This window comes from Heteronotia binoei, chromosome 9 (assembly GCF_032191835.1).
Source record: "Heteronotia binoei isolate CCM8104 ecotype False Entrance Well chromosome 9, APGP_CSIRO_Hbin_v1, whole genome shotgun sequence".
NCBI lineage: Eukaryota > Metazoa > Chordata > Lepidosauria > Squamata > Gekkonidae > Heteronotia > Heteronotia binoei.
Window position 1 is genome coordinate 85199662 of NC_083231.1, and position 17991 is coordinate 85217652.

Sequence of the window (17991 nt, forward strand, 5' to 3'; positions counted from 1 at the left end):
CGCTCCGACGGCCCCCGGGACGGCCTTGGCCTCCCCTGCCACGCTGCCCTCCCCTGGCTCCGAGCGGGGGCGGGGGGAGACTGCTGCGTCTTGCTCACCCGGGGCTGGCGGGGTCCGCCCCCTGCTCTGGCAGGCAGCGCGTCTGGCGTGGCCTCCGAGCCCGGAGCAATGCTAGGCGGAGCCGTGCTCGTTTACAGGCACAGCTCGACCTCTCTGCCCAAAGGCCGGCCTCGAGCCCCGTGCAGCTGCAGCCAATGGGACGGGAGCCTGGCCTTGCGAGAGCTCCTGGGGTGACGGTGGGACGGGACGCACCAGCAGGCTGGAGGGAGCAGAGGGGAGGGTTAAGGCGAGCCGCGAGGCCACCGAGCTCCAAGCACGTGGCGCCCGGCCCGCGGTGGCACTCACCGACAGGCAGGCGGAGGGTCCGGGCGGGCGGACGGGCGGGGCGCGGGTGGGGGCTGCTGGCTCCGCGGCGCTGACTGGGCGGTCGCCGGTCTGGTCTCGTTGCAGGATGTTCGTGAAGCCAGAGAGCCTGGAGCTGAAGGAGGAGGAAGCGGCGCTGCTGCTGGCAGCCCGCCCGTCGCCCGCCTCCTCCGCCGCCGCCTCCCTCACGCCCTTCTCCTCCGGCTCCGAAGGGGAGGACGACGACGACGAAGAGGAGGAGGAGGCGGAGGAAACGTGCCAGCCCCTCTCCCCGGCAGCGGCGGTGGGCCGGGCAGGCGAGGGCTCGGAACTGGGCGTGGGCGAGCAGCTCCCCCTGCGCCACCTGACGCTCAGTCGAGCGGGCTGCAAGCGGCGGGCGGGCCGGGCGCGGAGCGGCTGTCGGGCGGCCAAGACAGCGGAGACGGTGCAGCGGCTGAAGAAGAGCCGGCGCCTGAAGGCCAACAACCGCGAGCGAAACCGCATGCACAACCTGAACGCGGCGCTGGATGCCCTGCGCGAGGTGCTGCCCACCTTCCCCGAGGACGCCAAGCTCACCAAGATCGAGACGCTCCGCTTCGCCCACAACTACATCTGGGCCCTCACCGAGACCCTCCGCCTGGCCGACCACCCTTGCGGGGCCGCCTTCTCCCAGGCCCTGCTGCTGCACCAGGCCGCCGCCGCCGCCCCAGACACCAGCCCTTCGCCCGCGCCCTCCGCCTCCTCCTGGAGCTGCACCACCAGCCCCGCGCCCTCCGCAGCCTCCTCCGCCTCGGCCGCCTCCTACAGCTGCGCCTTGTCGCCCGCCAGCCCCGCCAGCTCGGCCTCGGAGCTCGACTACTGGCCGCCGCCGCCGCCCCCCGAGCAGCAGCCCCGCTTCGCCCTGGCCAGAGGAGAGCTGATCTGACTGAGACCCCCCCATGACCGCTCCCCCCCCCCCCGCAGCAGCCTCAGGAACCGGGCGAGGAAGGGAAGGGGGCGCGGGGGGGGGGTATGAAGATCTGCTGGAGACGGCGGCGACCGCCTGGACTGAAATACAAGGCTCTGCCCTCCCCGCCCCCGTCAAGTCTGCCTGATACCCTCCCTGTCCTGCCCTCCCGAACGCCCAGTCGCTCACGGCCTCTTTCTGGTCTTCCTGCACCAAGAGCCTGTTATCTAAAACGCGGGGAACTCCAGGCCAGGAAAAGGCAGTGGCCTATTCAAGGGGGGGGGCAGGGCATTCCCCTCCCTCCAGGTTGTCGGTGACCCTCCTGAAGGGCCCTGCCTAAACCGGAATGCCGCGAAACCTGCTCCGAGCCCCCTCCCCTCAGGCCTGGGCTCAGTCACTGCGCTCAGCCCACCCGCTCAGCCACCTCGCCGGCTCCGCAGGCGCCCGGCTGGGCTGCATCTGCTCCCCTTCCCACTGCCCGCCTGGAAGGGGTGGGAATTTCACCTGTCAAACCAAACTTTCTCTCTTTCTGATGTGCACTTTCCCCCACATTCCCACACAGGCCAGGCACAATGTCTTTTGTTTCAGCCCCCCGCCCCCCCAGCTCCCCTCACTTTGCCATCTGCCTCCTTTGATGCTGGAGGGGGGCACACTTGACTGGGGGGCTGTTTGTTTGTTGGTTAGGAGATCAGGTTAGAAGTCATTGTATAATTTGTAGGCTTTGTCGGGTCTGAATGCCAGCGTGGAAATGTAGGGCGAACTCTTTATTATAAGGGAGGGGGGCGTAGAGGAGGAGAAGGGGGGTAGGGATGGAGGGGGGGCTGGACCAGGAGGAGAGAGGGACTCATGCATTATTTATCTCGACCTTCCCCGGGCCCGGGAACTCCTCCATTCTTCTGCCAGACTGAAAATATCACCAGACTGTGAAAACCTGGGCAGACCCGGAGCATTACCCGTAAGCAGCCAGCCACACACGGGTTTGGCCTTCTATTTATTACAAAGGACAAGATTTCAAGGGGGTGGGAGTTATACGTGTGTGTATGTGGTTGGGGGGGGGGGGGGAGAAATAATGTATTTTTTTGTATATTTCACAGAGTTTATTCTAGTATGTATTTACAGTTGCGGAACAAGCGGGGTTGCTCTTGGAGTCCAACAAATTTTTATAAATAAAATATCTAATTTTCATAAGCTTTCGTGCCGGCGATGGTGGCTTTCTTCCTCCGGCCACTGCCCCTCTGGTCGAGGTGGCAGGCATCCCGTCGAGGTGGGCATCTTTCTAAAAGATTGACCTGGAAAGGAGTCTCGCAGCCCGAAAGGAAAATGAGGGCTGCAGATACAGAGGCCCAAAGGAAGGCGAAGAGTCAACACGCTCTTCCCTTCAAAACAAAAACCACCCTAACAGGAGGTGAACGGAAGTCTAGCTAAAGGGGGTGGATGAGAGCCACGCTTTGGGGGTAGAGAAAGGCGAGTCAGCTGAGAACCTGCTGGATTTCACACTGAAAACAAACTGGGCCCGACTGGGGGCTCCTCAACCAAATTCTCGACACCATCCACGAATATATTGAACCTCACCCCTCCAGCTAGTAAGAGCGGAACCAGGTCCTACTTAGTGGGTTGGAGGTACAGGACGCTTCATTTCAGTTTATGAGAAGGGTCAACTGATGGCAGAAGATTAGGGACTTCCACGGGATTTATGCGAGTTCTGATTCTATTAAGAGCCGCTTTTCTCCCCAGTGGGGATCCATAACGGCTTACAACATCATTCCCCCCCCCCCCCCTCCTGATTTTATCCTCCTGACTGGGCGGAGAAAGAGTGACTGGCCCAGATTCCTGCTCTCTAAGGCTGCGATCACACACACCAAATAATGCACTTTCAACCCACTTCCAGCATTTTCCAACTGGATTTTACTGGGTGAAACTGGCAAAATCCAGTTGGAAAAGTGGATTGAAAGTGCATTATTTAGTGAATGTAATGGCAGCCTAAGTCTCTAACCTTTATTCAGGCTACTTCTCACTCTGAATTTAGGGCGTTTATGGGTTCAAAGGTGCATTCCGATCGATCTGTAATATCCTACCGTAGGTGGATTCCAATTGACAGCCAAATACCTGTAATGACGGGTCAACGGTAGTCACGCTCAATTAACATGATTGACTTTCAATTAAAGGCTCAGCCTCATCTCTCCAGATAGTAAGATAGCAGTGATATGAGGATATCACCAGACTACAATGAATCAAGTGTATCGAGGGAGGGTAGCCTGAACGGTAGTAAAATACTGGGATTAAAAGTGAACATAGTTTCAAACGCATTTCAGCCTCTGAATTTCAGTAAAAGGAAACACAGTCGATGTCGTTAATATCCAATATTAACCCCAAATTCAGTGAATTGGACGTAATGTTGGCCAAGATATCAAGAACTGTTACAGAATATGCTGTTGAATATGTGTGGTCTCCAAGCGCGCAATGCTAAGACCACCTTCCTGGAAGTTGGACGGCCCAGTAGAGTTCCAAATACACCCGTAGGTTGAACCACATCCGGGTCCTTTATTGGTCTACGACCTTGCGTTTTACCAGAGGCAGACGCACAAGCACCTGCCGTATTAAGAGGACAGCTCGCTCTCCTGGTGCTTTTCTGGTTTAGGTCATCATCCATGTTTTAAACATCCCCACCATAGCTTGGAACATGCTCAGTGCTCCTCTGCCGCCCATGTGATGAAGAGGTAGCCAAGATGTTCTGAGCTGGACCGCCCTTTAAACAATCGAGAGGCGGCAAGACGCGCACTTGATGCTTCTCTGGAACCAGGAGCCCAGCGAGGGAAGGTTGCGGGTGAAGCTGCCCAGCAACTGTGGAGAGGAGTCAGGGCCCCTCTGTGATGGGGGAGGGGCGTAGTCCTTGCAATTGAGCGCCTGTGCGAAAAAAGGAGAGGGGTGCTCAAACATGAGACTCCGCCTGGGGTGGCATTGCATTAGAGGGGCACGCAAGAAGTGACCGAAAATTTAGGCGTCAAAGCGGGAGTTTCCACATTCATCATCATCATCATCATCATCATCATCATCATCATCATCATCATCATCATCATCATCATCATCATCATCATCATCATCATCATCATCATCGCACGTTTAAAAACCCAGACTCATTCATCCGGTAGAATCTATCATTGTAATAGCAAAGATGGCTCAACCCCCTGTGCAAACATCATTTTAAATCCCCCTTAATTGGCTTTTCAGTCTTCTTCCTGAATGTGTGGGCAACACGGGGGAATCACAGCCAAGAAGGCTGCAGCTCTCTACATACTTCCCTGGGGGAATCGTCACCACCACTGAGCACGGCTGTACTTACTTTGGGGGGGGGGGTAGGTGGGGCGTCCTTCACGCCATAGTCCCCTAATTAGGTCCCTTCTAAGCGCCTTTCCTCGCATTTCGGGGGAGTTTGCTGAACCCTTGGGGGTGTCGGTCTGGCAAGGCTGCTCTCCAGGCAGGAACGCATCGCGTTGAAGACTGAAAGTGGGCAGAAGAACCCAAAGCCCCGAATACTGGAGCCGGATTAGTAATGTAGAATCACAGATTGCGCGTTTGAGAGCGGGTGGAGGGGAGGCTTTCCGAGTTCAGCAGCTTCTCTGGGCCTGATCGTCCCTGGCCAGGGAGCTCTCTGGAGCCAAGAGAAAGCAGCACGGGCGGGGCGCGAGCTTGTTGGGCTCCCTGCTGCTCAGCCTTTCTGCCTTCCGAATGAGCCGCAGGGTAGTGGGCCGCAGCAGAGGCCGGTCAGGTCGCGAGGATCTTGTCGGCTCTTGCCGCGGGGCTCACAGTCCCCTCCCCAGTAGAAAGAAAGACGAAATCCCAAAGCAATATCGGTGGTAACTTCTGAACATCCTGTGTAGCTTTCTCGATGAATGTAGAGAATGACAGAACCGCCTCCTCATAATTGGCCTCACCTTGAAAGCGATTTATGGCAACCTCTCATGGAGTTCTTTGAAAGCTGGAGGCCAGCAGAGTTGGCTTGCCCTTGCCTTCCTGGTGTTCCTTGGTGACCTCCCAAGCTCCCACATGCTCAGGCTATCTTGATGCTCCTCCTGTTGCATCCTTCCAGCATTAAATGTCTGCATTTTGTTGTTCAGTCGCACAGTTGAGTCCCACTCTTTGCGACCCCATGAACAAAGTCACGCCAGGCCCTCCTGCCTTCCACCATCCTCCGAAGTCTGCTCAAATTCGTGTAACACATCAGTAACACCGTCCAGCCATCTCATCTTTTGCCTTCCCCTTCTTCTTTTGCCTTCTGTCTTTCCCAGCATCAGGATCTTCTCCAGGGAGTGCTCCCTTCTCATTTAGTGGCCAAAGTATTCGAGCTTCAGCTTCAGCATCTGACCTTCTAGGGAACAGTCTGGGTTGATTTCCCTTAGGACTGACTGATTTGATCTTCTTGCAGTCCGAGGGACTCTCAAGATTCTTCTCCAGCACCACATCTCAAAAGCATCTATTCTTCTGCGCTTGGCCTTCCTTATGGTCCAGCTCTCACAGCCATACATTACTACTGGGAATACCATCACTTTGACTATACGGACTTTCGTTGGCAGGGCGATGTCTCTACTTTTTATTATACTGCCCAGGTTCGCCATAGCTGTCCTTCATGGCTAAAGTCACCATCTGCAGTGATCTTGGATCCCAGAAATGTGAAGTCTGTCACTACTTCCATGTCTTCCCCTTCTATTTGCCAAGGTGTGATGGGGTCAGATGCCATGATCTTAGTTTTTTTGTTGTTGAGTTTCAAGCCTACTTTTGTGCTCTCCTCTTTCACCCTCAACAAGAGGTTCTTTAGGTCCTCCTCACTTTCTGCCATTAGAGTAGTGTCATCTGCATATCTGAGGTTGTTGATGTTTTTCCTGGCAATTTTAATTCCGGTTTGTGCTTCATCCCGGCCAACATTCCGCATGACGTACTCTGCATATAAATTAAATAAGCAGGGTGACAATATACATCCTTGTCGAACTCCTTTTCCTGTTCTAAACCAATCAGTTGTTTCATATCCCATTCTGACAGTTGCTTCTTGACCCTTACCTCAGGAGACTTTAAGGTGGTCTGGTACTCCCATCTCTTTAAGGACTTGCCATAGTTTGTTGTGATCCACACAATCAAAGGCTTTAGCATAGTCAATGAAGCAGAAATAGATGTTTTTCTGATACTCCCGTGCTTTTTCCATAATCCAGCGAATGTTGGCAATTTGATCTCTAGTTCCTCTACCTCTCTGAAACCCAGCTTGAACTTCTGGTAATTCCTGATCTACATACTGCTGAAGCCTAGCTTGTAGGATCTTTAACATGACGTTGCAGGCATGTGAAATGAGTGCAATGGTGCAATAGTTTGAAAATTCCTTGGCATTACCCTTCTTTGGGATTGGAATATAAACCGATCTTTTCCAATCCTACGGCCACTGTTGTGTTTTCCAAATTTGTCGACATGTCTGCATAGTGGGGATCTAATAAACGAAGAAGGGAGCTGTAATCCTGGAAAGATAATGCAGAAATAAAAATGTGCCAGTGCTTAAAATGGTGCAAAATCCCTATTTATCTTAAACACACCCTTGACTCTCTTCATACAAGACTGTGAACCCTATCTCTGTCTGAGTCCACACTCTTGTGTTAGAGGACTAGAAAGGAAGGGAAGGACCAACTAGCTGATAAATGGAACTGATTTTACAAAGCCATCTGGGATCTGAGCCACATTTGTGTGAGTGTCTAAGTCATAAACACATACTTTTTGTTAACACCACAAATCAATAATGAGATATTTTAATATGTTTCATTTATGGAATATAAAATCACACCATTAAAATAGAAAGGCATCAACTGCTCAGATGCTCCTCTGCCTGTTGTCTTTGTGTTCCTTAGCTAGAACTCTAGAAGTCTGGAACAGGTGACCTTCCTTACTAAGCAGCTGGGTAGCAGACTGCCAAGAGCCCCATGGAGCAGAGTGGTAAAGCTGCAGTACTACAGTTGGAGCCCTCTGCTCGCTACCTGAGTTCGGTCCCAGCGGAAGCTGGTTCAGGTAGCCAGCTCCAGGTTGACTCAGCCTTCCATCCTTCTGAGGTCGGTAAAATGAGTACCCAGCTTGCTGGAAGGGAAGTGTAGATGACTGGGGAAGGCAACGGTAAACTACCCCGTAAAAAGTCTGCTGTGAAAATGTTGTGAAAGCAATGTCATCCCAGAGTCGAAAACGAATGGTGCTTGCACAGGGGACTACCTTTACCTTTTTTAGCAGACTGCCAGTATGTCTGCGATCTCTCTCTCCCTAAAGAAATAAGCTAGGGTGTGAAACATGTGGCCCGGGGGCTAAATCAGGTCCCCAGAGGGCTCTTATCAGGCCCCCGAGCAACTGGCTGTAAGGTTTTTAAAAATAAATCTTTGTGCTTGTCTGTATCCTTTATCAAGTTTATATCTCTGCTACCTAATCTTAAGTAGGTACACACATGGCCTGGCCCAACATGGCCCGGCCCGACAAGGTCTCATTTATGTCAGATACGGCCCTTATAACAAATGAGTTTGACAGCCCTGAGCTAGATAGTTACTTCTAAAAGTCAATGAATGCTGAAGATGCAAGGATGGAACCTTAGGACATTCCATTTTTGGCTACAATATGTTGTAAAAACAAATATGACTAATAGGTTATGGACAGATGTGAAAGTAAGCCAGTATCAGCTGGTATTGAATAGTGGCCAAAGTGGTTAACTTTCATCATCTGCTTTGTGCTTCCCAACCCACCCACCCCCCATGACATCTCCAGAAGATACTGGTAAGAAATGTAATTTACTTTCACTGTTGCTTAAGTGGGGTTAAAGATTAACCACAGTGTAGCTCTGCTTTGGCTCCTACAGAAGCAGAGCAATGAATGAGAATGACAGGCCTTTCTCCTTCCAGATGTTTGCACATTTTTACCCCTGTGTGTGCAAAGGCTTTTCTGGCTGTCTCATCTGTCCCCTCTTTCATCCACATGGGTTTATGTAACTAATTCTCACACATTTAGTCAGTTAAGAGGCTGTATTCACCACCAGTGCTTTGCTGCTTTCTCTTTTCATTCTTTTTGCAGCCCCTCCCCACATCTTTTAAAACAATCCTGATTGCATTTTTATCCCACTCTTGGTCCAAGAAGATCTGGTTGGCATACTCCCTGTTTCTGCTTAGTCTTGGTAGATTTCTAACCCATGCTGGCAAAAAGTGGAAGCGGAATTCTTGGTGAAGAATAAGACTTTTATTTATCTAGAAGTTTATATGCTGCCTTTTTCCCCAGTGGACAGTGGCAGACTGGCCAGGGTATCAGCTTGCCCAATAGCAAGTGGGCCCCTGATGAAGTACCCCCCTTAAACTTTAGACAATATGTTAAAAATGTTAATGACCTTTCAGTAGCTTGAAAATATAATAGACGTTCCAATATTATTACTGTAATGCAACTAAAATTTATGTTGTATTTAGGTTGGCAGCCTCCAGGTGGGGCCTGGGGATCTCCTGCTTTTACAACTGATCTCTAGTTGGCAGAGATCGTCCCCATGGAGAAAATGCAATCTGTTATGTATGTGAATCTTTGTGTTACCAAATGGCGTACCGGCCTGGCTCATTGGAGCCTGAAGGACTGAGCTTGGAGACTTGGGCAGTAGGATCCAAATCCCAGGCCCCCTGCTGGTTTGAATGACCCAATAACGTGCTAACACGGGAACCCAGTGTTGTATATAGTTGGCCCAGCGGGCCCCATTCTCCAATTCAGTTAGTGCAGCCCCCACCCTGCCGTACTCAATAAAGAGCTTGTTATCACTACCACCTCGCCTCATCAATGCCTAAGAACCCACTGTATTATACAATCTGTATTTACATTTAGTATCTAAATGAGGAGACTAGATACATTTAGTATCTAGTGTATACTGCCAATAATATGTACAATATATGCACACTGTACCTTCTAAAATATATATACATTTATTTTGCAAAAGTTTTAATTGCACCTTTTTTCCACTTACGTATTTTTGAAAATTTTATTTATTTCTTATAAAAAATTAAATGATAGCTTTATAGTTGTAGGTGGGCTACCTATGTCTCCTGGCAACCAATATTTTTAGACCCAGTCCACCACTGCCAAAGGGGCCTAAAGTTGCTTGCACCCACATTCTCTTCTTCATGTCATACGCACCACAACAACTCAATGAGGTAGGTAAGTTTGGGAAGGCGTGACTGGTCCAAGGTCACCCAGTGAGCTGCCATGGCAGAGTATGTCTCCCAGATCCTAATCCAACCACTACACCACTCTGGTTGAGCCATATTGGTCACTGGGCAATCTAGGATACCAGCTTGCTACTTGGCATTTCCTACTGGGCCAAGACCCCACGCCTCTTCCACTGCAGCAAGCAACATCTCCCAGCCAGTGAGGCACCCCTCCTTCACCCCCTCCTAAATGTAACTGAACAGTCACTGGCTGGAGCACTGAGCTACAGCTGAGAAGTGCTTGCCACATCCTGGAATCCATTTGGACTTGATGCATGGTCCAATCCTCCTTGCCCAATGTAGCAGCTTGATACAGACAACCAGCTTACCCTACAGTGAAAGAGCTCAACCTGGGGTGCTTTTGGTTGTCTGCACAGGCCCCCTCTTCTGGATGCAGCCATGCTTATGCAGCCAGGCAATGGTTCATTTCTAGAATGGCACCATCCGATCTCTGTCTGAACCACACATACATCAATCATCATCATCATCACCATCATCATGCCTCCTCCCTGCCCTAGTTGGTCTGCCAATGGCATCACAGGGTGCTTTTGCCTTGTAACTTGTGGGCATCAGCACCTGGACACCATTAGCCTCTCTCTCATCCTCCAGCCACCATATTAATTGAATAAATCATGCTGCTCATGAATCTATATCTCCTGGATTGGATCCCAGGAGCATGAAAACAGATTCTTAAAACTCAGTGCCAAGGGGAGGGGAAAGGATGTGTGAAAAGAGAATTAGTGAAATTAGGTTAGCCCCGTAAACCCCCCCCTCCCACCTATTGAGCCTTGGGCAAGAAGTGTTCTGTGGCCAGATTGATTGTTTCCCACCCTAGCAGGGGGTTTATTGTGTGATAAATAATTCTTTCTCTCCCCCATCTCTTCTAAAGTGTGTATTTGCATAATCATGGCTTTGATGTGGGCTGCAATCTGAGGCTGAGACCCCCAAATCTTGTCATTGGCCAGAGGAGACAAAAAAAGAGCCAATCTTTCACTACCATGACAGCGTGTGGGGCTGTGTGTCAGAACCGGCTTTATACTCTGTAGGGTTTTTAAAAACTCTCTCTTTGAATGATTAAACTCTGGGAATGCTAAAGGGAAGCAAGGGGGTGTCTGGAGTTAGGCTAGCTCATATGATGGGCCTCCTCTCCATTTTATTCCCAAAAAAGAACAGCCTGAATATCCTGCATGATGCCATGAAGATCTCTTTGTTAATGAGCCCATTATACTCATTTTAAATGCAACCCCATACAAACACAAGCATATCCCAAACTATACATATAAACAGCTTTTAAAGGGGATTAAATAGATTCATGGAGGTGGCTACTAGCCATGGTGACTGAGAAGAACCTCCACATTCAGAAGCACTAAACCTCTGAATCCCAGACCCAGGAGGCAACATCAGGGTAAGGTCTTGGCCTCTATGCCTGTTGTTGGCCCTCCAGAGGAAATGGTTGGCCACTGTGTGAGACAGGATGCTGGACTAGATGGACCATTGGTCTAATCCTGCAGGGCTGTTCTTATGTTCTTACTATGAAGCCGAAGAGATTAATAGTATTAATAGTATTAACAGAGTTATACATTTCCAAATCCATTGAAGTCAGGATTGTGCCATTCAGCCCTGAATAGTGAATTGTATTTTTTTGTTTGTTTATCAGAAGTAGTGGCAAAGGAACATACTAGATTAATAGTACCAATACCTGAGCAATGGGTAAACAAAGGGAGAGCCATCATGGTGTAATGTTTAAAAGTGTCAGCCTAGGATCTGGGATGCCCCTGGTTCAAATCCCAACTGTGCTATGGAAGTTTGCTTGGTGACCTTGTGCCTGTCACATCCTTTCAGCCTAACCTACCTTAAAGGGTTGTGAGGATAAAACTGAGAAAGGGAGAATGCTGTAAGCCACTTTGTGTCCCTGTTGGGGAGAAAAATGGGGTACAAATGCAGTACATAAAAGTGAGATCAAAGGAGAAGTCCGCATTTTCATCCAAGTTTTCACCCATTCTGTTTCTTAAATAATTATAATAGTAGTTGTTGTAGCAGTTTTCAAAGCTCTTCACATACATTCTCTGGCTGCAATCTTTATAACAACCCTGCAAGGCAGGTCTATGTTATTACTATTCCAGTATCAGAGATGAGAGAGTTTAAGTTACAAGCGGAGAGAGAGTAGCTTGTCTTTGGCCACCTAGTTTGTTTATGGCTGAGGAGGGCCATGACAGCTGGAGGAGGGACTTCCTGATTTACAGCCCACAGGCAGCAGCTCAGCTAGGCTGAAGCAATGAAGTAAATGTAAACTGCTGAGTAAACACAGCAGTTGCAGTACAGCACAGCTGAAAGTGCTCCAGCCACATCGCCTTGAGTGAGGCTTAGAACATAAGAATATTCAAACATAAGAGTCATGCTGGCCCATCTAGTCCAGCATTCTGTTCACAAAGTGACCAACCATCTGCTTCTAGGAAGCCTACAAACAGGAAGATGACAACAGCATCCATGCTCCCAAGCAACTTATAAAGAGGCATACTGCTTGTGTTACTGGAAGGGAGTCCATCATGACTAGTATCCATTGGCCCTACCCTCCATGAATTTGTAGTGACTGGTGAGTTCCACACTTTAACTATGCACTGTGTGAAGAAGTACTTCTTTTTGTTATAGGTTTCCATGTATTGAATGAAGTGAGGAGTGCTGCCTGGTAGTAAAGGCAGACTGAGAGCAGTAAGGAAGGGCAATCCCCAACTCCTCAGTCAGTCCTTTTCCACTAAAAAGTCAAAATCTGCTTCTCCTTGACCTCATGCAGTTAAGAGAACAGAGCTGAAGCTAACAAAGCTGAAAGACATTTCATTGCAAGGGATGCCACACCATGGGAAAGCCCCATTTTTACTGTTATCACGTGAGAGAAGAGCCAATGAAGGAAAGAGATGGTCTGTAGACATGTGTATTCTTGCAGGACACAGAGCTTGGCTGCATATGCTGTATGGAAATTAAGAGTTGAATTCTTCCCTGACCTGGATAGCCCAGGCAAGCCTGATTTCAGAAGCTAAGCAGGATCGACTGTGGTTAGTACTTAGATGGGAGATTTCCTTGGAATACCCAGTTGAGAGGACAGGGGCAGGCTCTATTCAGCTACCTCTCTGACTAACCTCTAGGCCCCTAGTTATGTGCACATAACTTCCAGGTGTGCACACTCACACACAAAATATACAAAATACTAGAGAGAGAGAAGAGAGAGAGAAGAGAGAGAGAGAGTGTTGAATTCCTGAGGTGGCAGAACAGACCGTATAATCTCAAATTATAAGCATTTATGTTTGTCATATTTTTAAATACTCCCTGCATAAAGAAAATGACTCAAACAGGAAGTGAGCTGGACTAGAACTTTTCCCCTGTAGAGGACAGCTTTTTAATTTGCGGGGTTTTTAGGAAGGAGGACTTTAAAAGATAGCATTCCACACCTGCAAACTGAAGCACAGTCTATTCAGCTCCCTTAAAATCCCATATCTTGTTCCTTTGCTTGTATAGACTAGGCCATATTCTTTGTCTCATACAAACCTATAAGGAATTTGGTGTAGCAAAATTAGATCAATCAATAAATGTGCTTTTGCTCTTTTGTTCTTCATGTTGAACAAGTTGCTGGTATTTTGTACAAGAGCACTTTTTAAAGACTAACAAATGCTTTAGGGTAGATATAAAACACTGTGTACGTTTGATTACTGTCCTTTCAGCATTCTAAATCTTTGAGGCAATTTGGTGTAGTGGTTAAGTGTCCAGACTTTTAACTGGGGAAACTGAGTTTGATTCCCCATTTCTCCACATGCCATTGCTGGAGTGACCTTGGGTCAGTCATAACTCTTTCAGAGTTGTCCTGCTCATGAGAGCTCTCTCAACCCCAACTACTTCACAGGCCATCTATTGTGGCAAGGGGAAGGGAAAGGAGATTGTAAGCCTCTCTGAGACTCCTTTAGGTAGTGAAGGGCAGTGTCCATCCTCCTCTTCCTCCTCCTCCTCTTCTTCTTCTTTTTCTTCTTCATATTAACTCATAGGGCAAGTCCCATAAGATTGACCCAAAGGGGCTTTTTAGTATCATGTGTAAAAGCGCCTACAGATGGGAGGTGCTGCTGTCCTACAAGAATGTTCATTTGATTTGGTTTGAGTGTGTGAAGGGCAATATATAGAGACAACTGACAATTCCAAATAAGTGTGGAAAAATAGGGGCTGCTTGTTTCCATAGCAGCTTCTAGCCATAAAAGCTTAATTTCTCCTGACAAAGAGGTCATCTTCCTTGAAAACATCTTTATGATCCCTTTGTGTATTGTGCTTTGGGTATAAAAGCTTCTGGGGCTGTCAAAGCTCAACTGGCAGTTCTATGTCTCTCAAGGGGGTTTATTGCCCTCCTTGGCATAAGAATAGCAACCAGAAGCCAACCCTAGTGCCAGTGTGACAAAGGCCTAACCCCAAGGGCCCGCCCAGGCTTTCTTTCTGGTAATGCATACATCTCACAGCATATCACCATAATTAAAAAGAGTGTTCCTGACACACAACCATAATTTGGCTGTGTAATCTTAAACAAAGATATTTCCCCCCCTCCCCTTTAGACAAATGTCTTGTAACAAAGCCAGAATCTGTGTGGATTACTATAGTTGTTGGTCAGCTGTGACTCCTTTCATTTTCTGCTCCAGATCACAATACGTAGTTGAATATAAGAAGCCAGACACCAAAGCCTCAGAGAAACAGAGACTCAGACTGTTGAAGTTTTGTGGCCTTAGCAAAAACAGCAACAACAACATTATAAAACTCTGGAAATGATGGGAAAGATGATGCCTTAATCAGGAAAGCATGCTTTCAGAGCTTTATACCCCCCCCCCAACTTTAAATCCGAGCATAGAATATTTCCAGAGTTCTAAATAATCTCATTGGATTTCAGTTTGAGTAACTCAGCATATGATACAGCTGTCAGTCTGGATTTCTTCTACTTATTACAGGCCCTGTCCCATAGGGCTGTTGTTCATTCAGCTCCCATCATCCCCAGCATAGCATAGCCCCTCCTCCCATTTTCATCAGCGAATCCAACCCAATGTTTATATTCATTCATTAGTGGATAGAGGTTTAAAAATTGTGCTAAATTCTGATGTGAGGTGACTTCATTGTAATGTTTCCATTTTGAAGTCAAAGATAGGTGTGTAGTGTTCACTTTAGTTTGTGAAGCTTAGAAGTTTTGCATTTTCCTTACAAACAGGTAAGCTGTACAGTACACATAAGAATATCCTCTTTTTGCTTGTGTAGGCCTGATTAGACTGTCAGGCTTTGTGGAATTATTTCACTGCCTTCCTACAGTAATATAGCCTGTTGATGGCAGGACAGATGCACCTGCTTTATTGTGCCTGACAACCCTACCAACTTCCTTAACCCACCTGAAATAACTGGATAATTGGAAGTGTACATCTTTCCCATTTGTAAGCAATCCAGGATCAAAACACATGGAATAAAACGTAACAATATATAAACAAGCCACTGGACTTAACATAATCTTATGCTTACAGACTGCATGAGCAGAGTTTGTTTCCCTGGATGGGAAGGGTCAGGGGGCGTCCGTTTCGGCGCTCAGAGAAAAAGGCGGGATCTGACAGTCTAACTGTCAGATCTGCACTCCTCATCGCCTCCTTCGTCTTGGCAGACGATCGGCTGAGGCTGAGGCTTTTCTTTTGTTTTTGGTTGGACGTCAGGGTTTGTTGGGCAGTCGACTGGGCAGTGGCGGGTGAAGCATTGGCTGGAGCGTTGGCTGCAGTGCTGTGGGCTTGTGGCGGCATCGGAGGCGGTGGAGGATGTGGCGTTGTCCTTCTTGTTGGCTGAGTCTGCCTAGGGTTTGGGGTCTACTGGGGCAGGGGTTGTGGAGCCCAGGAATTGGTCTTTCCCCTTTTAATTTTTGAGGGTGTGGGCCTGTGGGGCAACCTGGGTTTTTTATTATTGCCCTTGAGGTTGGGAGATGACCATTTTGGAGAGCCTCCCCCTCCCCCCATTTTTCTCCTACTGGAGACATTGGTGTGCAGCAGAGGCTTTTGTGGCCATTTTGAGTTCCCTTTCTTCTTCCAGGGGGAAGCCATTTTAGAGTGGAGCTGCAGGAGGCCATTTTGTGATCTTGTGCTTGCTATTTAGATGGCTGGTGCAAAAGGGTCGGGCAAGCCCAAAGGAAAAAAACCAGTGCCTAAGGCGCCCAAGGCTCCTGTGAAAAGGCCACCACCGCCGTTATCCTCTGCTGATGAGGAGGGTGATATGGTGGTTGATTCCAACATTGCTTGTAGATTGAGAGCATTGGAACAGGCAGTGGGCATCCTTTCTCCAGGTGGGGAGGATGGTGTGAGGCAATCTAAGAAGGGTAAGCAGGCGAGTATTCTCACCCAGCTGTCTATTCTTGAGGGCAGGTCTGGTGGAGTCATGCCTGGCAGGAACACTGGCCTTTGCGGTCCGGAGGTGAGTTTGATGGCGGCGGCTGGAGCATCGGGGGTCGGTTTGCCATTGGTTCCTGCTGGATTTGGAGGTAGGTCGGGTGATAATTTACAGGTGGGGCCTGGGCAGGTTTGGCCATGGGGAGCATGGGGGCCTGCTTTGGCAGCCGGGCAGGGCACTTCCATGTCAAGCGTAGGAGCGCCTGCCTCCTCTGCATTGGGCGCATTTCAGAATTGGGCTTGGCCATGTGGGCAAGGCGTTCCTAGTGTGTACCCGGGCGCAGGGCATCCTGGCATGGCTGGTTCCTTTATGGGGGCACCCTCAACATATTGGATGGTGCCTTTTGCTGCTTTGCCGTTTGGGGAGGTTGCCTTGCTGCTGGGGGACCACTTGCTTCCCGCTACTAGAGAAAAAATATTAAAAGGGGAGTATGTGGATATTTTTTCTCTTCTCTTTCAGGAGGTTGAGAAAAAAGACAAGGAAGAATTGGATGAGAAAGAGAAGGGAAAATTGAAAAAACAGAAGGTGGACAGGACCTGGGCTAATTGGCTTCCTGGGTTCTGTATTTATGCCAGGGTGATTGCAAGGGTGCAGCTGTGGCGGGCAGCATCCCTGTTCTAGTATTTGGACATAATTTATAAAGGCTATACGGCCTTTAGTGGACCAGCCTGGTTAAAATATGACCGGGAATTTAGGATGAGGGCTGCCCTGTATCCGTCCCTTCAGTGGGATCGGATCCATCAGCAGCTTTGGCTGCAGGTTATGTCCCCGGCTAGGCCTAATCTGGGTGATTGCTCTGATAGTGGTCACTTGGTGAGTAGGTCATCCACATCTGCTGCTGGTTCATCAGGCTCTCCCCGCAGTGCAGCGGGGCAGGCGGTTCAACTTGGGGTTCCTTTAGCGCCTGAGAAAACTGAAGGTCCGACCCAGAGGGTGACCTGTTTGGGGATTGAGATTGACACTATTGCGCCGTTGTCTAGGGTGCCTCTTCAGAAAATAGTGGAGCTGAGGGCTAGGATTTCTACCTTTCTTCTTAAAAGGAAGGTTACTTTGCTGGAGTTGCAGCAGCTAGTTGGGCACCTCAACTTTGCTTGCAAAGTGGTTGCTCCTGGGAGGGCTTTTCTTAGAAGGCTGTGTGATGCTATGGCAGGGTTACGCTTGCCTCAGCATAGAACTAGGGTCACCTGCAGCATGAGGGAATGAATGAATGAATGAACTTTATTACAGTCATAGACCAATATAAAAACATGAGGGATGATTTGAGGGTTTGGCAGGAATTTTTGGAGTCCTTTAATGGAGTCTCTTTTTGGAGGGACGACATGTGGCTTGAAGCTGAGCTTCAGGTCATGTCTGATGCTTCTGGTTCCTTGGGTTTTGGAGTCTATTTCCGTGGACATTGGTGCGCAAATAGTTGGCCTGACTCCTGGGTAAAGGTTGGTGTGAATCGGGATTTTACGTTTCTCGAGTTCTTTCCTATTTTAGTCGTGGTTTAGCTGTGGGGGAAGGATATGGCCAATCACACTGTCCATTTTTGGTGGGATAATATGGCGGTGCTTCACGTCATTAATTCCCTTTCATCCAAATCTGGCCGGGTTATGAGATTGGTGAGGGCCTTCACTCTGTGCTGTTTGCGGCTTAACATTTTGTTTTTAGCCAAGCATGTTCCTGGGGTGAGTAACGGGGTGGCTGATGCTCTATCTTGTAAACAGATGGAGAGGTTTCGTCAGTTGGCCCCAGATGCCGACAGAGAGCCGGTGCCAATGCCCCAGGAGCTATGGCTGATTGGAGAGCTGAGGCCTGCAGAGGGATACGTCTAGCCATTGCGCCCAGCACCAGGAAGTCTTACGAACGGGCTGTGTGGCAGTTTGAAGACTTTAGGGCTGAGGTAGGGTATTGCAGGGTATGGCCCCTCCCGGTGGAGCATTTGCTCCATTACTGTGTTTCGCTGCGATATAAGAGGTTGGCCGTGCG

At 49.0% G+C, this 17991-nt stretch overlaps 1 protein-coding gene across 1 annotated transcript; it reads left to right on the forward strand.

The window, feature by feature from the left end:
- The first annotated feature begins 508 nt into the window (after positions 1-508).
- On the forward strand, positions 509-1327 carry NEUROG2 (neurogenin 2). Its single transcript, XM_060247334.1, has one exon. The coding sequence runs from the start codon at positions 512-514 to the stop codon at positions 1325-1327; it is 816 nt and encodes a 271-aa protein (XP_060103317.1). The 5' UTR covers positions 509-511.
- Positions 1328-17991: the final 16664 nt, after the last annotated feature.